At 35.5% G+C, this 23,430-nt stretch overlaps 1 protein-coding gene across 9 annotated transcripts in view; it reads right to left on the minus strand.

Moving 5' to 3' along the window:
- The window catches only part of ASAP1 (ArfGAP with SH3 domain, ankyrin repeat and PH domain 1), a 186,311-nt gene that overhangs the window by 65,416 nt on the left and 97,465 nt on the right, over positions 1 to 23,430 (minus strand). For all 9 annotated transcript variants that reach the window (XM_068933309.1, XM_068933308.1, XM_068933313.1 and 6 more), the window contains 2 exons: positions 15,979 to 16,051; positions 8,042 to 8,187 (listed from right to left, as the gene is read on the minus strand). In XM_068933309.1, coding sequence (XP_068789410.1) covers positions 8,042 to 8,187; positions 15,979 to 16,051 — 219 coding nt within the window. The remainder of the gene's footprint in view (positions 1 to 8,041; positions 8,188 to 15,978; positions 16,052 to 23,430) is intronic.

Below are 23,430 nucleotides of genomic sequence, written 5' to 3' on the forward strand. Positions count from 1 at the left end.
AGATTTATTATGAACTTATCAAACAGATTACCAACAAGCATTTTAACTTCACTAATGAAATTTCAACTACCTCAAAAACTTTGAAATTAATAGTAAAGGCAAGTCTGGGAAGAACTAATGAACGCTCACTTGCATCAGAAGTAGAAGCATTGTAATTATGGTCAACTTTTAAATACACACGGTGACATAAAAACTGAATTTTAAAAACCTTCAGTTTCTCTAAGCAAACATTTCAATATTGCTTAATTACTTAGAAAGCAATAAGAAACACTTATTCCAAAAACTAAATTGATTCCTAACTAAGGAACAAGGATCTGCTATACTATAGGCAGGCAACATGCCAGGTCCATGCTATATTTCACCTAGGATCAAGAGGATCAAGGAGGGTCTCATTTCCTTGATTGCTCCCAATTATTTGAGAAAAATGCAGTTTTCCTGGTCCAGTACGTACTGCAAGCCAGACATGCACTGCAGCTCCCCAGAGTTTAAATTTAACCTTGTTAAGCCCATGAGAGGCTGCTTACACATCTATGGAAATGTTCACTTTGCCTCAGCCAACCTGAGGAGAGAAAAAAATCTACCGAGGTGATGCTACGTGAGTATGTGTGGGTGTATCTACAGCTCCTGAAGAGTCACGATCACAGGAAGGAGATGCTTAGGAATAATCCAGTCCAATGCCCGCACAAAGTCTATCACACTCCTACTCCATCCCGCCCTTCGTTCCTCCTCCTCAATCCTCCATGAATTCTTCTGCTCAGCTTCTGGCTAAGGAAGGAGAGGGACGACGGTGGGACGGCTGCAAGACAGCACTTCTCTGCTTGTAAGCCAAAACGCAAGCGGTACTGTTATGCTAACACCACGTATGACCAAGCTCTCCTCTCTTATAAGGTCTTTTGAGCTCATCTTAATCCATAAGACTAGTTTTAAAGCACTTCTGCAAAACAGAAAATATATATGGGGACAGTATCACAATTCTCACTCAAACAGGCTTCTCTGGGTATAATTTTCCATTCATAAATCATTATATATGCAAAAGATATGCATGAAAGGTTAAATATCTAATCTTTCAAAAGCGATACATAACATTTTTAAATACATGCACATAGAAAAAAAAACAAGTTTCAAAGAAATCACACTCCTGAATCATACCCGTATCATTTCTTTCATAGGTAAGGAGTAAAATAAAGTCATGATGGACCTGTTTGCCTCCATTGCTGTTGCAAGAGCTAAGAACTCTAATCAACTTAAGAACTTCTCACATTGAGTCATTATTTACAAGAACCACACCCACTACATACAAAATAGTTCATTTTCCTTCATTAGAAGGAAATCTTCTAATATGGAAGGTATCTTCAGCTATGAAATGTCTTGGTAACTTCTTTTTCTTAAATAATGTTTTATATTTTTTACTCACTGATTTTTAAACTCAATTTACTCAAAATAAAATTAAGGACAACCACTAGTATACCTTGAGCTGCAGCCTCAAACAATAACATGAAAGGAGATGAGAGATCATTTGTGACTTAAAAGATCATGGTCTGGTTACTCCTTCCTTTAGGGCAAAAATGTAATTAAAGCGCGAGTATTAATTCTGCAGGAAGCAAAAATGGAACCTGATCACTTTCAGCGACTCAGAACAAATTCAAAGATTAACTCTCTCTTTTTTTAAACAAGGCTTCAATATTCAACTCTTAAATATGCAGTTACTATCTGAAGACTTAAAATGTTATTTTAATTTCAAGGCTTTTATGTTATGAATAGTTTTTTCCTGACAAAGCACAAAAACAGGTAACTTTTTTTTAAAAAATAAACACATGTATCTATTTACAAAGACAATTATGACTGTGAACACTCTTGCACTGCACGTGCTCACGTTAGTAATGCAAGCCGCTAATTCACATTTACAAATACCATGACTTTGAATATCATCATGATTTATTCACACATTTTAACTTTTTTAAAATTAGATTTATACACTGGATTTTTTAAACGTATTTTAGATAGATCATTTATAAAGGCTAATAAGTATTTAAAAAAGGCCTGCTCGCCTGAACTGATCATGGTAACGTTGACAGAATAACAGTCATGCACACTGATAGTCTCCTTAGTTAGGTTTGCCCGTTAAGCAATTTACTTTCCTTCGATTTATTTTAAAAGAGTTCTTATTATCCTTTGGGAGTTCATGAGAGATTGTAAGAGTTTTGAGAATTGATTAAAAACCACAACTTGTATAGTTACCTGCATTATTTTTAATCAGTTTTAATATTTTAAACTAGTGTTTTGATTCCCATTTTTAGGCAAGATGAGTACAACATCAATATTATCAGCATCAGCTACTGTTACAACTTCCCTTAAAAGACAAAGAAAGAAAAAAAAAAATCTAGACATAAAGGCAACATCTCTTGGAATTACATCAGACCAATAGTTGCCTACCACAGAGTTTCACATATAAGACTTCTCAGATATTATGAACATAAATCAAGAACTCCATGTATTTGATCAAGTCTTCAAAGCTACAACTAAGTATCTTCAGCTTCTTCTACTGTGCAATATTCTTTACTCAACCTCAACGTCAAGACGATGCTTATCTACCAAAGATTTTATTACCACAGCATGAACACTTCTTCACACATCCCCAATTTCTGACATCTTCATTCAACAACACCAAAAACGCATCAGGCAAGAAATCTGACCTGCCGTTGCACGACATTAAAATGCTATATGTTCATTATTTAAGGTACAGGACTAATATTGAATAGAGCGCCCCCAAAAGCCAAATAACTTTTTACTCATTTGTACATCATCCACTTCGGCCACTACAGTAACCTTCAGCCACTAGTTCATACCTTGAGGATGCTTCAATTACTTTCTCTCTTGCCAACCTATTTATTATATTTACAGAGTTATTTCCATAAAGTACACTTTAGATTTCAACGCTAACAACTAATTCTATTCGTATAGGTTAAACCAGGTACTATCTATTTTGTGAGGAAGAATAACTGAAGCTATTCCCTACCTCAAGTCTTGAGCATAGCTTATTTTCCTGTAATTTGTTCTTTGCTGTTGCTTAGCAATTTCCAGATTTAAAATACAAAATAAACAAATGCGCAATTGATTACAACACATAATAATTCAGCTTGTGTCTGGAAATTAATATTAAACAGATTTTTTTTTTCAGGTCCTCCCCCCCCCCCCCTTTTTTTTTTTTTTTTTAAAAAAAACTGGCACAGCATTCGCTCTTCAGAGCCATCTCCGGCTCTCACCGATCCTCCATGACTTCTCAAAGAAATACCCAAAAGCTCCAACACAGCCAGCTGCAACAGCACCCTACATCAGAAGAACTCAAACACGTATGTTATCTAAGCACTCTCCAATCTGTTTTCCCCATGTTAACATCTGTTTGTGCTCCTTTATCACTGTTACTCACCTGATTAGAATTAACTTCGTCAGACACCAAAGCAATAGGCATGCTCTTCATTTTTCTCTACATTGCTCTCCACGTTACTACTTCAGGCGCTTAGGGAACGTTGCCCAGAACATGCCTTACGCCCCATTCACTTTGCATGTTTGTCTTTCAGATTTCATTCTCACATGGCACAGCTAACCTCATGATGAGAATCCCACAACTACTTTGGATGAAAGTCTAGTTTACAAGGCAGGGGAGGAAAAAAAAAAAAATCCTACAAAGTATAATTTCTTAATTTAGTTTAAATCCTCTAAAATTAATGTACGTTATAGGTCAAACAAGGGTATTCACTTTATTGATACCTTTCACAGATTTGCATACCTCTAGCAGATCAAGACTGTTTGGAATTGAAGGCTGACTCCAGTGTCCTCGCAGCCTCCTCCCTCTTGTTATTATCACCAGCTTTAATAAGGATGATCTCTATGCCTCCACTAAAATCATCACTGGGATATTACGCATTAGAGTGCTGTTTTGCAAAAAAGATGAGGCGAGGAGTTCATAATGGGCAGTCTAAGCGCTGATATTATTCGAACACTTCAATTCTATTTTTCCTTCTTGGCAGCTTAAACGTTACAGACAATATTTTTTCGTAACAGAAATAAAAGGAGCTGAGGAATTTACAGAAGATCATGCCTTTTAGTAAGCTGTCTTCTGCTGGCTTTATATCTCTATGCATCACAGGTTCTAATACCTCCCTGGAAATTTCTTTTTTGTTCAAGAGGGAGGAAAAAAATTCTTTATGCAGTTATCATCCAATTAAGACTTTTTTTTTTTTTTTAAATCAAAACACAAGTTAAAAGTATTATTTCTTTCATTCTCAATCATTTTAGTTAGCTTAATTTAATTTAACAACCTTAACTGAAGTTCATTTCTCACACGTCAATTTTGAGAAAGGATTTTCATTGGATTTTAATTACAGTCCAGTTCACAAAACAGAGGTTTAGGGGGAAGGAAAGATAATTTGCCCATAAAGACCAGCTGAAAATATTTACTGAATGTGTGTGTGTGGGGGGGGGGGGGGGGGGAAACGGGGACAGACTCTAAATATTTGTAAAAGTCAAGTTGCATGCAAGATTTTTGAAAAATAAGTCATCTGCAAGTGGTCCAAATGTTTTTTCAACATTTCATCTAGATCAATTCAAAGATGTTAACTCACTCAGTTTCATACACACAGATTTTCATACAGCTTTTTATACAATTTTTCAGCATAACAGTACGTAAAGAAGGAAACCTGGGACAGTAAAGGAAGTACAAGAAAGTAAAAAGCAGAGAAAGATTATAGTGTGACCCTCCAATTACTGACAATTTAGACCAATGGTCTGGTATCGATGATGGCCAATTACAAAATACAGGTCTTTCCTAACTCTTCTCCATGTCTTCACAGACTATTCCCCTACTTTGTTGTACTTTCATTAAATAAGCCAGCAAAGATATGCTCTATGCAAAAAATGCCTATTCATTTGTCACTCATCTTAATACTCATTTCTGTTTCTTCACGTAATCTTATAAACATAAGCCTCAGCACCTACTGCGAGGCTTCATCAGTGAAATCACACAGCTTTCTTTCTCTCTCTTGCTTTTTCATTGCATTCATTGCATTTTTCATTCCTTAATTTTTATTCCAATATTATAAACATTTTTTTTTCCCCTAATGTAGTTGTATTATTAATCAGAGTGATGCTGAAGCAGGACAGTGGGTCAACAAGCCAGAATTATTTATCTTGGAGAAAAGAAAGATAAAGTATTTTTAAAATCCTGAAATATCTGTAAAAAGAGCTTGCTTGTACACTTGCAACTGATGGATGAAGGAGGTTTGGGAAGGGCCGATTTTAAATCCTGTAAATAAGAATTTAGATAGCTACTGCTTCATGGACTCCTAAATTGCAGAACTAGTATGATGTAGCTTTGTATGAGTGTAACTTCTTAAGTTAAAAAGGCCTTTTTGTCTCAATAACCACTACTTTAAAAAGACTCTTGTTTGCCAGGGGAAAGAAGTTAAAAATATGTATACATACATTGCTCAAGTCCTGTGAGAAATACTGTGGTCCAACAGAGAGCTTCCAGGAAACCTGGGTTCTAGTCTCAAATCGTCTTTAAATCGAACTTTAATACACATTTTAAAATATTGATTTTTAATTGTGTGATAAGAACAAGATTAAAGGCGACCAAAATGGCCTAGAATGACAGCAACCTTTACAGACAAAAGCAGCTCCCTCCCATATCTGCCGTTATTAAGATGGTAAATGTTCAAACAAACAAAGGATGATCCACGTAATAGGCCTCGAAGTACTTAATGAAAGCAAGCTTCATTAGGATAAATGGGATAGTCCTTAGACGGTTAAATAGGTGATTGAGAAGAGGTAGACTCAGAAGGTAGAAATAAACAGCTTTCCCAAGGAAGGGAGGTCAGAAGTGACATCCCACTTTGAGTGTTGTTAAGGCCCAAGTGATAAAGAGGAGCATAGAGTCAGTCTTAGTATCTGCTGATACTAAGCTATTCTGGGGAGTGAAACAAAGCCACGTACGAACAGTTACAGAAGAACCTTACAATACTTATGGCAGCGAATTGGTCTCCAGATGCTGCATGGTTGAGCATGGCCCTAATTTTAAAACAGACCCATCTTATAGCTCCCTGATCCATAAAAGAGTGGAAGAACAAGAGAGAAAAACATTGAGTTAAGATGCAAAAATATCTACTTGAAGTCCCGGTTTAATTTTTAAAGGCTTTTTTTTTTTTTAAGATTACTAACAATTTTTAAGATTGAAAATTAAACAAGATAAAAACCACTCGACAAAGTATTTGCCTGCGTTTGTCAGTTTACTTGTGCCAACCTTTAATGCTTTTTACTTGCTTACCGTTAACAAAATAACAGAATCCATTGTATTTCATTAACAGTGATCAAATCAACTAAAAGTGATTTATATCTCTTATAATGCTTTTTTTATTGTAATTAATTTAAAACTGGATAGCACTTAAGAGTGTTCCCTTACTTTCCCCCCATATAAATGCATAACACATATAGTCAACATATCTATTTAACACATAATGCATATTTAAAAAGCAAAGTGAATTAAGCCAGAAGGTCCTGAATATTTATAACACTTGAGAAAAACACAATGCCCGAAATATATAGATAAGTGAAGCCCCTGTTGTACAATTATTACATATGACTTCATACATAAAATACATTTTTAATCCCAAAAGACAAACTGTACATCACCTAATTGAACCTCAAGTATACAGCTTTAACACGCTTAGAAAATGATCTACCTGTCTTGAAAAGGTCAAGCACATTTATGCTGCACAGAGTACTGACAGTTGAAACACTTCTGATATAATTACCCAATCAATACAGTTACAAACAGTGAGATAAAAATCAAGTTTTCCTTTTAATTACACTTAAGCGAACACAAACTATTAACTTCTAACGCTACATATTTCTCCATGTACAAATAATGGAATTTGCATGTATACTCTAGTAGTCACCATCATTTCACTGCATCACCCATTGCAATCATGTTAAAGAAAAGAGGCTCATAACCAGCTATTTATTTTTATCTCTGTTTCTTATGACAGCAAAGGCTTATGTAACCAAATTAAAAAGCATGCTCAATTTCACCTGGTTGTGAATATGAAACTGATAGCAAGTAAGCAGTGACTTTTGAGACTTAAACATTTTTTGGCATTACAGGCTAATGTCTACCAAATTCAATGTAAGGGAAAATGTCTCAAAGATAATTTCTTTCCCACCATTTCCTTGAAACTAGGCAGCAGGATGTAAAAGCCTACAAATTTCACAGCTGAAGGAAAGCCTGCACTATGTGCTTATACCTTACAAAGCAAGAGCCTCGGAGATATGCCCAAGCGTTAGAAAAACATCAAACTGGATCTTCCACCTTCTGGATTTGATTAGCAAACGTCAATCAAAACCACAAAACATGAATTCGCGAGAAACGCAGCTTTGTTAACTTCAGTGTTCAAAGACCTATTTGCTACGCCTATGTTCTTCTTATCCAGCTCTCAGAAGTAAAGGGCTTAAGATGAAGTTTAAATGAGAAAAGGTTTTAAATTATCTTTAGAGGCCTAATATTTAAACAAGGGATGCCTTGCATACCACAGGGGAAAACAAACTATTAACACAGTTTAAGCATACTCCTCAATCATTAGGTTTCTTCCCCCCCTCAAAAGAAAGCTGAGCGTTTCTCTTTTTGAGCTAAGGCGAGACAACAATAACTAATGGTATTGGATTTTAACTGGAAAGATTTCATGTCAGGGAATGAATTAGAATTAATTTCCATAAAAAAAAAGACATAGCACACCTTCAATCACTTGGAAATGTGAAGTAAGACATCATTCTCATCTTTACTCTTAACTGCCAATTAAAGAAAACCAAACACAGTATATGCGTAATAACAATCTTTGAGAAAATCTCTGTAGCACGTTCTTGTTACTTAGAAACTAATTGAAAGCATCTCTAAAGTTACCACCCGAGGCATCGCCGATGTGAAGTTGTTCTACTGTACTTTATTTTGAAAACTTATAAAAAGAAAATAAGTTAATTTGAAACTCCTTACCAGGTTCTTCAGCAGTGTTGATAATTCTTTAGTAAGCGTTGAAAATTTTACAAAAGCTGTACCAAGATCTGGGTTATCTCGACTTAAAAAATTACTTCCAAATTTATCTAGTACTTGTGCATAGTTTTCTTCATTTTGAACATGATCTGCAAAGAGACATTAAAGATCAGAAAGCTTCTCTCTAGTAGATAATCAATGCACTTTAAGCCTGCTCAAACACATATTGCAACAGTGACAATCCAATAACAAACCCACAAATTAATACATATACTGAAAAGTTATTAAACCATTTGAATGTTGAACTATTTAGCACGTAGGCTTATATTTGTTTCTTGTAAATCACTTGAACTTACGTGCAATAACATCAATTTGAAAAGCCCAGTAATGATCAACAAAGTAACAAGATCAATACAAGAGCAACAGAAGAACAATGAAAGTACATCTGCCTCATTCTGTAAACAACATATGAACTTACATTCATCTTCTTTGATGCAATGTTTCTTGCTTTTAAGGCAGCATACATACACAGAACAAATAACAATGTCAAAGGTATCAAAATAAAACCAAGGGGAACAAATCTGAATCAGATTAAATTTAAAAAGAAGAAATTCTTCTTATAGTAAAAGAGATTTTCTTCTCACCTAGTTCTGTAAAACTGAGTTCCCCCCCCAAAATTGAATGTATATTGCTAGATAGCCGAAGATTTGCTTTAATTTCCATATACTTAGCAGCAAATCAAAGGTACTGAGAGGTCAGACCTAGACCTAAGAAGATGAAGTTGAAGCAGAAAACGAGCAAAATCCTTAACGTAAAGATGAAGGAAATGCTGAATTACAGATCATTGGATCTGAAATGCTTTTCCTGCTTCTTTTCTGGCATCTCTTTGCATATTTTTGTTTGCAGCTCCCATTTTAGTATCTTTAAACAGAGATCTGCCAGTACAGTTGTCTATAGCCCAGCACACCCCTTTCAGAGGGTCTTTATTACCTCTGTCTCTCTTTAAAGAATTTTTTTGGTATTAGGTCAACATTTAACTTTAATGAGATTGCTAGCCTTACTAGCTTTTGCTCTATAAGCCGCAAATACAAAAGCACAGAGCTATGCCATCTAGAGTAAGTTCTTCACAGTGAAAGAAAAAAAGAGGAACTGCCAATAGTTATTTTCCCAAGAAGTGGGAGAAGTTATTTTTTTCAAGTTGTCACATTGTCTGACAGCATTTCAATTACTAGAAAGAAAAATAGGAAATACAACAAAAAAATTAATGCCATAAATTTCAAACAATATTTACAAATCTAATATCCTGCAATGCACGAGCGTACTTTGAGAAAAACTATGAGCTGGTTAAGAATTACACAAGAATCCTTCTGAAGGAGTAAGGACACCCAAAATAATACTGCTTCAAAGCTCCAAAAAAAAAAAAAAAAAAAAGTCTGAATCTCCAACTAGGAGATGAAAAAAAAAAAAAAATCCTAGTGCTTTTTTACTGAAAACAACCCCCCAAACATTTGACACATCACATTGTGAAATGAGACATTAACATTGAGGTTTTCAAAAGGCCAAATATTTAATCACATGTTAAAACGGAGCTGTAACTTGAACAGTATGCTTTTAATAAGAATAGAATTGTTCCAGAAGCACATGTTTTTAATCAAATAGCTTAGTATTAAAACCAAGGAAACCAAGATGTAATAGTAAAATGTGGGTTTTGTTTTGATGTAAAAGCTGTTGCATAAATATACACAGAAAGACTAGCTAAGGAGGAGCTTTGGCTCATGCCCTCCTGAGCTAATAAAGCTCAAATGTACCCTACTGTTTTGAGGGAAAAGGAAGGATAACTGAATAAGGCTGGAAATGAAGAAAATCTAACAGGTCATGAAACCCCTCTTCTTGCCAGTGAAACATTTCCATCTCCAGTGTATTTCCTAGTATTTTGATTTTAAGTATTCTCTTGCTTCTTAAAGCACAGATCCTCAAAAATATTTTTGCAAGCAGATGGAAAAAGAATTGAACAACACTATTTCCTTTATCTGTAGAAAGACAAAAGAAAGAGGAAGCAGGAAACAAATCATTATCCTAGAACAATGTATAGGAAATTCTCAGGAATTCCAGATAACAAATCACCTAAATCTAGACATAAGACTCTTCAACTACAAAGTAAAAGGAATACTGCTATAATTAGCAAGCAAACATACATAATGAAACTCAAGTACAGCATGAGAATACCTTTTCAATTTTTACAAAACTATATAAAGCTTGTAAAAAGAGAGAAATATTAGCAATTTATGAAGAGGAAAGCTAGTGTTCTACCTGACCTTCAAGGCACATAGATGAACAATTAAATCAACAATGTATTCTGTGCTAAAATACAACATGAAAAACTGGCATGCCTAGGGCAAAGAGCATGTTTAATCTCACTGTAGGTGGCTCACAAATGCACAGATGACTTCCCAGTGTACTAACAGAATTTCCTCTGTATGAAGAAAGCAATAATGTGTGTGACTTGATGTTTACTTCCTTAGATACAATTACTATAGGAAGGACTTCAACAACCCTGGAGAGAGATGGAGGCACATGAACACAGATAGTAGTACATAGAAACAGTAATGTTTTCTGCCCAGGACCGGATCACACCTTCTCAGTGCTGTAAACAAAGCTCAATACTGTGACAAAAATGGAGCCACTTCCCCAGGCAGACATCACCCTCCTCGAGCAGCTGCCTGAGAGGTGTCAGAATCGCCGACATTTTTGGATGTGCTGTGGTCCCTTGGACAAAGTGGGCTCCCTTCGAGAGAGCTGTGAGTGGGGGTAGGTATCTCCCCGATCCTTACCTCCCCTAGCCTCATCTGGCAGGGAAAACCAGGACCTTGTAAGGACCTCCCTACAAAATAGCAGCGGTACACTGGACTGCATACAGCAGTGAGGTCTTCTCAGTTGAAAGATAGACATCCGTTCTTCTCCACAATCCATACCTTCAACCAAAGCAACACTCAGCACAGAATTTACCGTTGCTTCGAGAAAACCTTGGTAGAGCCCATTGAGCAGCAGTGGTGCGTCACAGTGGAGAAGCACTGGTTGCTGCATACATGGAAGATTATGCGTTAAGAGAGGAAATAGTAGAGATGCATCTGGAGAAGATGTGGATCCAAGCAACTGAGGAAAGAACAACGATCACAGCTGCTTATGGCCAGCTTTTGCTGCAAAATAATCCTCCCAAGAAACAGGGAGCACGCCTCCTTCCAGACCCCAAGAGGCTCAGCACTGCACACAGGACTTAAGGACTCAAAGGGCTGTCCCCACTTCATTCTGCTGCCCTAGCCAACCATCTGAAGTTATCTACGCCTAAAGCCATCTTTTGGTACACTTTTCTTAGGGCAAAAACAGAAGACGTACATCAGATACCTATTGCATCCAAAAGAATTTGTACTCTTTTGTCTAAACCCAGTCTAAACCCAGTCATTCATAAAGTACTATTTTTATTCCCCTAAAGCTAACAGAATTTTAGCATATGCTTCTGCACCAAATGAAATTAAGGTCTACTTGTGCATATTAACAAGGAAATTGAAGAGTGACAAGAGAGAGGTCCTGATAAAACATGTAAAAGAAAAAGCTTTATATAGTGCAGCTAGAAAGCAGATCACTAAAATTAAAACCTTAATTTTCCTTTGTCTAGAACAGTTTGGTTGATACACCCCTGCAAACACTGAAGAGTAGGAAAGAGTTATCAAGCAAGCACAGTTTACAGAAAAGTGCATAAGCACACCTCTTTCCTGTCAACTGATTATACTCAATTTACGCTCAAAGAAATCTGAAGACTGTTTAATTACTGAGTTACTTCTTGTACCTCTGATTAAGTTTGAACAAGAATCACCATAATTCAGAATCCTGATCAATTTGAAACTACTTTCATATTGCACTTTATTTATAAAGTGTTTGGTTCCATGGATGAACATAGTTAAGGTCAGACTCAACAATTTATGGATTCATGAATTAAAAAAAAAAAAAAACACAAAGTAATTTTTTTAAAAAGAGAAAGACCTAGAAAGACTTCAGAAAAAGCAAGATAGTTGGCAAGGCTGAAGAGGTTGACAGAAGAAATTATTTCACGTAAGAAAATATCTTTCAAACAGCTGAAGTCTAATGAAAAAGATCAAAGAGAATAAATTTTGACCACGCCATTTGTCTCTTGACTTGACAATAAAGCCTTCTGGGCCTAGGCTGCTGAAGTAATAAAAAACCTCTTTTGAACATTTCTAGAGCAAGGAGCATCTTCCTGAGTCTGCAGAATCTCTAGATCACTGCTGTATAAGAGCATTTAGAGAAGGCAAGCCATACCAGAAAGATGAACGACTTATTTTTGCACCTAAGGTCATCACTGATAGGCTGGCTTAGAGAAATTCCCATGGAATAATTCTTTTAACACTGCTTCAGAGGATTTATATTAAATCTAAGCACTAATGTGCTATGAGTGCTAAAACTCACAAAAGAGGACAACATGAACAATAGCAAGTCACTTAGATCAAAGTACAAAAGTTTTGTTCAAGGAGTCAACAACACGCACACAAGAGAAATTCAGGTTAGGATTTTCAAAAGGTCTCTCCCTCACCAAACCACTATAGGAAACTAAGCAAACAATGCGTAAAAGGGATGAGCCTCACCCAACAACTGTCCAAAAAGACTGGTGTCAGGGAGAGCGAAGAAATAAAACAGTTGGCTTTCTTAACACAGGGAGGTCACCAGTGAAGTCCTGTATGGAACAGTGGTAAGGCCCACATTATTTAACAATATATAAGTGAGTTAGAAAATAAGATTAATAGTGATTTTTTTTCTTCATATAGTAAGTTACTCACGGCAATAAAAACAAAAGTTGACTATGAAGGTGCCCAAACTATCTGCCTAAACACAGATCTACACTGATAATATCCATATTCGAGCCTGGTGACTATCCTTTCTCTTACATTCAGGTTAGAAGTCACAGTTCAGCTCATCCTAATGTAAACGTACAGGAGAGCAGATGCATCTCACCCCAGAAGTCTCTACTAGATCCATTAATTGTACATGGAGTCTTTGGCAACAGGCTTACATCTAGGTAGCTCCCAAGTTAGATGAGAAGTCCTATCTTCGATGGCTGAAGCATAAAAACGTGCTTTATGTAGCATAACACACAAGGGAAAATACTCTTAACATTAAGGAATGTTTGTGAATTAGCTATTATTAAGAAAGGTCCTGAATTATAACATATCACCTCAACATTCAGTAGCAAGCAAAAAACAAAAACTTGCAAGCACACAAAAAAAAGATTAAATCATAAAATAATAAAAGAAGGAACGTGGGATGCAACAGAAAATACCACCATGGTGTGTATAAACCCTGAACACTGAGAGCAGTTCAGTCCCTATTACCCCAACTTCGCTCTTCTTCCTCCCTCTAAGAAAAAAAAAAAAAAAACTAAAGTTTTACATGAATTCAAGTTGATTAGACAAAATAGATGTTTTTAAAGTCCATTAAGAAGTACTAAGCACCATGGTATGGCCTCACCCAGATAATTCCCGGCCTTCATATCATTATGACCTGAGAAAGTACAGAAGAAAAACTTCACTCCGTCTTTGCACTGTTCTTGCAGTACTCCTTTAGAATCTGTTATATATCTGGAAGTTATATCATGCAGTCAGCGAGAAAGTGCTACTGGAAATCTAAAAAATTAATTGTGAAATCTGTTGCCATTACAGTTCAGTCCAAATGCTATAGGAAAGCTACTGAGCATGGACTCGCCCTTAAGTTCAAGTATCAATCACACAAGACAGGTTCCAATCTAGAAATGCAATCTGATCATTGCAAAAATAAACAGTAAACCAGATAAGGAAGAAGCAACGGGAAAGAGAGGTATCAATTTGTGTGTCACACTGGATTTCATCAATAGTACTTTCCCTACCAGAATGTACTGGTAGGGAAAAACAGGATGGGACATTTCTAAGGCACTTCCACCTTCCAATGTGGGTGTTTTTATTTCTACATTCTTAAGACAGATGTGGGAGGGATATACATATATGTGTGTGTATATATATATATTATATATATATAAAAATTATTTGGGTGACATTTAAATTCTACTTTAATAAAGGATTCCCTTGCAATTTATAAATCAGCAATAAGGAGGGTTTGTAGCAAAACTACACACCAGAAGGTTGGAGGAATAGAGTTCTCTGAAGAATTGTGTACTAGAACATTGCATTGTCTGTTCAAATGTTACTGCAAGCAAAAAACAAAACCTCAAAACCCCAATGACAAAAAAAAAAAAAACCCTACCTCAGACTTTTGGTAAAGTATGAATTGCATTGCCAAACTCAAGAAAAGAATTACTATTGCCCTACATAACTCTTTCTCACCAGTCTAGCTAGAGCTCTCAAAGGAGTTTATGACACAACTCCCACTGTTTAAATATGGTCCCGCCTTCTAGCAAACAATAGCTGGTAAATCAAATAATTCTCCTCTTCAATTCCTATTTCAAGTTCTCAAAATGTAGTTAAAGGCTTCTTCATGAAATACAAAGATCGTCACCTACTCTTGCTTGAACTGATAACAAAGGTGACAAGACAAAGCATTTTACAGCTATTTTTAAGCATCTGTTACAAGAAGTTAAACATTAATGAAATCCACTTCTTCCTCCAAAGCAAGCATCTGGCTTAGTGATTTGCTTTGTAGAAGCAGGGAAAATAAGTTTAAGTTTTGATTCAGTCAGTCTATTTTTTTTTTTTTTTTAAATACGGTTTCACATATTGTGTAATACAAACTTTTAGTCTTGCTCTTACTAATCCTAATTTACATTTATTAATTATTGTATGAATTGCTTCCTGTGCACGTCTTTTCAAATTATAACGTAGTCTATCACAACAACATTCTGATGAGGGAGCTAGAGTATTCCGTATAACGCTTTCTTTATTCAAAAGAGTTCACATCAACTTGTATCCTTGTTAAAAAAAATATATACTTCAAAAAACAAACAAACAAAGAAAACCACAGAAAACCAGCTACCTAATTTTCTGTGGTCTTTAAGTGCAGAGGGAACCAATGAAAATGATCATCCAATCTCCTATTACTTTTTACACAATGTAAATAGTTTATAATATAATATGGCTTACATGGCACTTTGAAAGCTACTGACAGGCTTTGAAAACATATCAATTAGTTTTATTGCAAAACTCAGGTCAACGGACAGCTAAAATCTCTGGTGCCATTCATACATTTCAGAACAGGCAGAACACTCTTCATGTGTTTTAAAACTATCATTGTTTCTGAAATTCAGTAAGAAAGTACTTTCAAATGGAAAGAGCTGCTTAGAGTATCTGAATACCTCCAAAAGCGTAAAACCAAATACACATTCATCAAGTGTTATTCTCACTTTCTCTTTGGCTTCACAATCTCTTGGGAAAACATTTGTCATCCACAGAAGTTTCGGAAAAGCTTATTAAAACATGGTGCTACTATAACAGAAATATTAGTGACTGGCAGAAGGGAAAAGTTAAGACTCTGTAACACCCTTTAAAATAAATCTTCCATAAACACAAGTTAACACGACAAAATCACTACAAAAACAACCTTCTTTCTAAAGGAAGGCTACTAAGAAGCTGCTCTAAAGGAGGACGATATTTGCTAAACAGATCATGAGTGCTGGGGAATTTTCTAACCAAGTATCTACAACCAGCTGATTAGAAGGTCTACAGGTGGGAAGGAACGAGGGTGAAAGAGCTGGAGAACACATTATTTCCATGTATAATCAGAAACGAAGAAGGAACATCTTAAAATGTTGAATCCCAAAACACTACTATACAGATAAGCATCTCTTATTCTATACAACTGAACAGGGTAAATTGCAAGGTAAACTTTTCAAACTCGTAATCAGACACTTAGGTTCTCAGGTAGAACCGGAAACAAGGCCTTACCTTGTCCTGAACTATATATTGCTTTCACAGATTTTTTCACTTTCTGTAGTGCAGTCCTGTCTTGATCCAATGCCTACAATAACAAAAAATAAGCTTTAAATACTTTTGTCATTGATCATCAGAATACTTTACAACATTTTAAAACACAAAAACAGTTTTAGAAGCTGGAAAAACTGCAGATGCAACGTATTCAGCCCCCAGGAACGTGTCAGGTCATTCATCCCCTTCAAGCTGAATTAAAGAACTGAACTGAAAAAGGCTCTGAAGGTAGAGAAGAACAGTAGCGACAGAACTAAAAGAAAAATACTATTAGCTTTGGAAGGGACAAAGCATTTATTTATAATGTAATATATTTCAAAAAAAAAAAAACAAAATAGTTACTAAAGCTTCTACTACAGGCCTATACTTTCTATTACAACTAAATCGCTTGCTGATTTCTATGGTTTTCCCACAGCAATCTTCTTCCACCTAAAGAATATATACAGAATATATACACACAAGTAAAGAAAGAAAATGAACATGAAAGATAAAAGCCTATGGAAAAAAAATATCTTTTATTCAGTTATAAATAATTTATGACAATACTTTTAGCAAGTACCACAAGTTCACATAATATATCATACTAACCTTTCCCCTGTAAACTCCAAAATGTAATTTTCTAAGTACAGAAGAAGAATAACAAATCAAAAGAAGAGGACTTAAGACCTGATCTTGCAAACATATGTAAGTAACATAATGTGACTGAAAGGGAATATCTGTCAGGTAATATTAAAATATGCATTTTAAGGACTCCATCATTCAGAATATCAAATTCTCTGGAGACAGCATTAACTTCAAAAGAAAAAAAAAAGATATTATTAAATAATGACGAATTTATGATTAGATTTCTGGCTACTTTCTTTGTAAGCAACAGCTTCTCACTACCCACTCACAATCTGATGTAAGAAAATAAACAAATTAACATGAGAAAGTACTATTATGAAAAAGCAGAAAATAAAGTAAAAATAAACACTAGTGTAGGTTTATGGAATTAAGAACATTAAAGCCACATAGTGTTACTGTATACAATGATCTGGTTTTTATATATATATATATATATATTTTTTTTTTTTTTTTTTGCAATTAGATCATATATAATTCTATCTTGGAGTGACCCAATTTTGAGAAAGTAAAAATATTACACCTGAACAATACATGAAGTTTGTAACAAACGAAAGTTTAGTATTGTTGTTCATGAAGTTCCAACTGAAAATCACCATATGCTCAGTCACAAGTCACACAAACATTTTGGTGGTATCTAAAATTAGAAAGTCCTAAACAATTAAATATTAGAACACATTTATACAAATTATTTTTCCCTCTATTTTCATTTTCAGCAGAACAATGGATTTGAATTTTTCAAATCTGCAAAAATCACTGCATTTCTTTTGTTCTCCAGGGCAATGCTGGATTTTACTTGACTCGCATCTTGACAGAAAGTGTTAATTTTAAATTTAATAAAATATTAAGAACTCTGTGTCCCTTTTTAAGACAGTGCACAGCAGGTAATTCTTCCTAGATTCCTTTATAACAGCTGTCAAAAGCTTTTACTCCTATCTATACGCACTGCCAAACAGTTCTTATCATACATTTCTGCTGAAGTTCTCTATCTTCAACTAGCAGAAAAGATAATGATTCACATGTCTATTCAGAGCTTTAATGTAGGTTAATATAAAAACCTGAAACTAGTGTTTTCAAAAAAGATAACCATTAAAGTTGATGAGATTCAGAGATGAAACTTAGTACAGAGCTTAATACCAAAGCAAATTACATAATCCGAGGGGAGAAACACGCAGAACTCCAAGAACGATTCCATTTGCTCCTGAAGAAATTATTCCCACAAAAGTCAGACAGACTTTAAAAAAAAATGTATCTCTCAAATTGGATTTTGATAAACAATTAAATTTAAATCACTGATATTGGGTGGAGAAAAGAAAGAGCATGCATTATTTTAAGAGTACAATCACTGAGCAGAGCGATACACAGAGATGACATCCATTGCCTGAAGGAGCCAGTGATCTAAATCCGAATGACACCACAGTTCAATTTTGCATTTTTATACTTGCAGATATGATCTTAATACGAACAAATTCTTCAGCGTCCAAAGTTCTATAATTAACAGATACACATACAAAACTATATAGTTTGCTAATAATTTATAACTGCACTCTGCTTCAAAGGAGCTATGTTGCACTTAATGCCCAATTTAATTTTTATTCCAGAGTGATGTCATCTTTGAAATATGTTAAAAGTAAAAAGGAATAGCCCTGTCTGCCCCAATTTGGTGATAGTGTGCTTTTGTGGTATCTGTTCATTTTATTTTCCGGTATTTAGAATTCTAAACATTTTTATTCTCTGTCTTAGAAAACATAAAATATGAAGTTTCAGTAAAAGTGACATACAATTACTTTATTGAAAACTAATGTCTTTGGGAACCAAACAGTGTCCACGACAATCCTTCAGCTACTCAGACATGCTCCGCTTTACCTTCCTGCACACCTAAACTCTTCCTCATCACCATCCATTACTGGAAAATATTCCTTTCTTTCTTCATTTCTGCAACAGTGACCCTCAGGGGGGTCTTTCTGGCTTCCCTGGGAGAACATATTGTTACATTTTGAATATTCTTACACATTCTGAAAAGACAGAATTGACCAATTTATTAAAGTAACTGGAATACACAGGTTTGCTATATCCTTGGTTGAACACTTCTTGGAAATGGTTATCTTGGAGGCAACCTCAAGTCCTTACTCAAAATAATCTGGACTATTCATAAAACACCCTAAGAGCCATCACTGAATAAAAAAACACCCCCACACATTTAATCTGTTTACATCAAAATTAAACAAGGAAAGCTTCTTGATCCTCACAGGCAGTAGACTTGCTATGCATGACTCCTGACATACACCCATATCAAGGTTTCTTCTTCCTAGTCTCCTTTACTGAGGATTAAGCTCAAGAAGAAAACCTCCCAATGACTCATTAGCTATTACACCCAATCTTTTTCAAGTACCCCAGCCAGTCACACTAGATATTTAAATCTCTCCTTTCCCCTAAAATTTAGCTACTTTTAACCTAGGCTGTAATTCTGCCACCAATCTAGTTCAAATCTATACTACTGAGGAAAGTAGTCTCTCCTTCCTCATACCTATGGGAACACTCATGCGGCTACACAGTGACCCAACGCAGGAGCTGGTCTGGCTGACCTCTGTTCTATAATCAGAATTTCTATCTTTGATGTACTAAAAACTGCCAAGGTCACATTTAGGTAGACCACTAATTAATTATTTTGAAGCTTGTGCATGCTCATCACATACACAAGTGTGCATGCATGTGTGAGCGTATGTATAAGACCATACAATTACATAGTATACACTACATAATATATATTAGATTATAGAATTATATAAAATATATGAGATATTGTACTTTAAACTTTTGGTGTACTTATTCTTAACAAGCATGGAAAACGGGGTTTAAGCAACACGATCTTCCTTTCTTGATTCATGTCTACCTACTACTATAGACAATGATCACAAAAACGTTCCATACGCATATAACCTAGCTCTTCTAGGAATCATTATAATCCCTGAGGCACACATCTGCAGAGGATGCTATGGCCTCTTCAGCCCACTAAATCTATTAAAAACACTAGACTATTTGATGTACTGCAGACACTTTTACAATTGGGAAGAAAAATAAAGCCTATTTGTGTCTCAGCCTTAGCGTAAGGTAATTTTCATACTCGCAAATACGATCTTAATATAAACATATATAGGAGGGCAGTGTGCAATGCCAACCACAGCCCCTCTCCAAGTTGGTGTGCGTGAGAAAAGGCATCAGCACGTTAAGTGCTGCCAGTAGATGCGATCTTCAGTTTAAACAAGCAATAAGGGTTTTCAAGGCAATCACATTTGTGTAGTCTCTTTAAAAGACAGACGTTTAAGTTTGAACACTATAATGAACTTACTAAAACATACATTATATATAATCAGGATTGATGGCAGCAAGTCAGGTTATTTGACTCCCAGTTGGCAAAAAAAATTCTTAGACAAGAATTGCCAACAAAATAGTCACCAGATTATTCTTCAACTATTACTCAAAGGGCAGTATCATAGAGATCACTCATAAAATACCTAAGAAATTCAGCATAGCTAGACTGTAACGTAGGCAACTGGTAAACTAACTGCAACCTAACTAACTGCTCTACCCAGAAGACTTGGCTGCAAGAGCATAAATGAAGATACTGATTTCCATCAAAGATAACTTCAGATAAAATGAAATTACCATCAAGCTTTTCCTAAGGAGCACAGGACCAGTATTTAATTTTGTGTGCGGAACTATTTTTGGAAATATTTAACAATATTTTGGGAAGTTCTTCCCCTTAAATTCTAGGCTGAATTGCATGAGTATTTCTGAGTTCACCTGATTTTGTACACAAGGTACTTTTAGAGGTATTCGAAAAATAAATCTGAGATTTGTTTCCAGATATGATGACACAGATTAGACTCATTTTTTAACTTCCACTGTGTATGAGATGCTGAAGAGCCCACTGATAGTGACAACACTTAAAAATATCCAGTGACAGATCCAAAATTTCCCCAAGGCGCAAGATATAAAACAGCTCAAGTTCAACAGAAACTAATTTTCACGATACATATTCTCACCTTTATACTGGCAGCAATACACCCTGGAATACGAACTAAGACCAGTGCAACACCCTGACTATTGTTCAGGAAATGCAAATTTAATTTACTACACAAGTCAATGTTACTGTTACTAATTAGAAACCTAAGGCAACAAAAGTAGTGAAAAATATTTACCAGTTTTCACATCGCTGCTCTATAATCTTACCAGTTTTTCATGGTAGCAACAACAACAAAAACACGCTACCACCATTAACGGTGTAAAATATGCTTAAACCTCAGGTACTAACAAACACATAATTCAGGCCCACAGACCCTGAACATATTATTATATAACATTCCTGAGTAACACACAAAACTTTTGCTAGTGCTATCACTATAAAATAAAGCTGGAGTTACCACAGCAACAGCAAAAAGTGAAAGTGAGGAGAAAATCCTATGCAAATTATTGCACAGAACAAAAACAGAAGAGTCTTCTTGCATTTCAAATGATTCTGTATTTATAAATAAGTAGTGCTGTTGTACTCAACTTTTAAGCAAATCATGGTGTGTCATGAATCATATTTTGCCTGAGTTAATCTTGCCCAGATGAAGAAAATAGATCCGTGCCAAATGTGGTAATGCTTTCAAAACACAAACGGAATGATCTAAACACTCAAAGAAATCAAACCTTTTTCTGTATCTGTACTCTTGGAAATCCCTCCTTTTACGGAGGACACTTCGCAAAAATCAAGACTAAAAAACGAAGCAAGACTTAGCTTAAATTCATAGAACAGCAATTGCCAATATAGTCATATTGGCTGTCCAAACAGAAGAAAACCAATTGCTACATTTTCAAAACAAGTCTGATCTGAACTGCTTTTATTTTCGCATAACTAGCTTCAGACACCTTATTGAAGCACAGACTCAGACAGTAATGAGCTTCACAGAAGTGAGAACCCTTTCCGAGTTTTCATACTAGACTTGACATTAACCCTTGATAATTATTCACCATTTTTGAGACAGACAACCCACAACTACCCTGAGAGTATAAGCCTATCTATAGAAGCTCAAATTACAGCTCTGATTTCAACTGTATTATCCAGTAATTATTTGTTACCCAATTGCTTTTAAAAGAAAACAGCACACCAGTACAAACAAGCATAGAGGCTCGAGTATTTCCAGGGCGCTAGCAGAGGGAAGGGTGAGATTTTGGAAGTGATACATTGATCTGAATTCAAAGTTCTCAGGAAGATACCACCACGACCTTCCTGCCACAGTGAAAGAGCTGGGAAAACCTCAAGTCTGGCTTACAGCATTTGTATTGCAAGTGAAACTGAGAGACCTGAACACCTTGAGGTATTTCTCTCATCAGCAAAGGCTGCGCTGCACTGACTGCTAACTTGGCACATCAGGGCTGCCTGCGCGACAGGCCAGTACGGCTGAGGGACTATGTGAAACACTCATCAACAGCACTGGTGTACGCTGCACCATTAGGAAAGAAGAAAATAAAAACCAGAACTGTAATGAATAGCATAGGACTTTTTCCCCCCCCGCTCCCCACAGATGGGGTTCATAACCTGTTTGTGGCTGCCTGTTTATGTTTTAGCCATGGAAAACAAAAACAAACAAAAAAAAAAAAAGGGAAACCAACTCAGCATCAAAATTCTCTCAAAGCTTTTTGGGGCTGATCTGGTATGTTCTGCCGTTAATGGCAAATTCTCTCACACCACTGGAAACACACCAAGTTATGCTTTAAATGAGATTACGCTCTTGTAATGCTTTTATGTAAAGGCCAGTTATGGTCTTTTACGTAAAGCCAGGTGCCCGATACTGTCACAATTTGTATTTCTCAATTATTTTGCTGCATCTCATTCTGAAATTTAACATTCTACATTAAAATTACGATAAGACTAAGGTCTGAATATAACAAAGAGAGCAGAAGTATCTGGACTTCCTCAGTTATTTTTTTTAAATGTCTTAAAACAATTAAAATTTAAATCTCATAATAAAAATGTGAAGTAACAAAACCTTACTCATTTATCATTATCCTCAGATTTTCTCTTTCAGGATACTAAAAGACCATGGCATGGATACTAAAAGACTATAGAAGACCATGGCATTGCATTAGCTGCTAACACTCACGTAACAGAGTGCAATTTCTCTCAGTTTAAGACATTTAAAGCCTTCAGGAAAGCTGAAGGGAGAAAAACAGTCGTATTTCAAGTGCTTTCGATTGCCTTAAAATTTTGGCTGTCTTGCATATTTCTCCTAGAGAAGCAAGTAGCAAAGGCTAAACAAAACAAACTACAGTGCAGTGACAGGAACTTGAAGTCATTGCAGATGTGAAGTTTAATCAGGTGTTAAATATCAAATAAGTATAAAAAGGAAAAGAAAAGAGGGAAAGATGACGCTAGTGGAACAACACAAATACTGAATTTCAATGTGAAATAAGGACAAACAATTCTCCTTTAGATGTAATTTTTATACTAAAATTTCCCTAGAAAAAAAAAAGAAAGAAAGAAACCCCTTAAGTATAATGGTGCTTCTCTACTGCCTAACACCTAAGCTGCATAAAGCCATTCAATAAGGCATCCTAAAAACACTAACTTGTACGGATCTAATAAGTATAAAGGGAATCATTTTTTTCTTTAATTATATCATCCATATGTATTTTAATCAACAGCATAACTCTATATATGACTTAAGACCACAAGGAGATCTGCTCTCCTGACATCAAAGGGATATCCAGTCAAAAGAACTAAACACGACTAAATCGCACCAACAA

Source organism: Struthio camelus, chromosome 2 (assembly GCF_040807025.1).
Source record: "Struthio camelus isolate bStrCam1 chromosome 2, bStrCam1.hap1, whole genome shotgun sequence".
Taxonomy (NCBI): domain Eukaryota; kingdom Metazoa; phylum Chordata; class Aves; order Struthioniformes; family Struthionidae; genus Struthio; species Struthio camelus.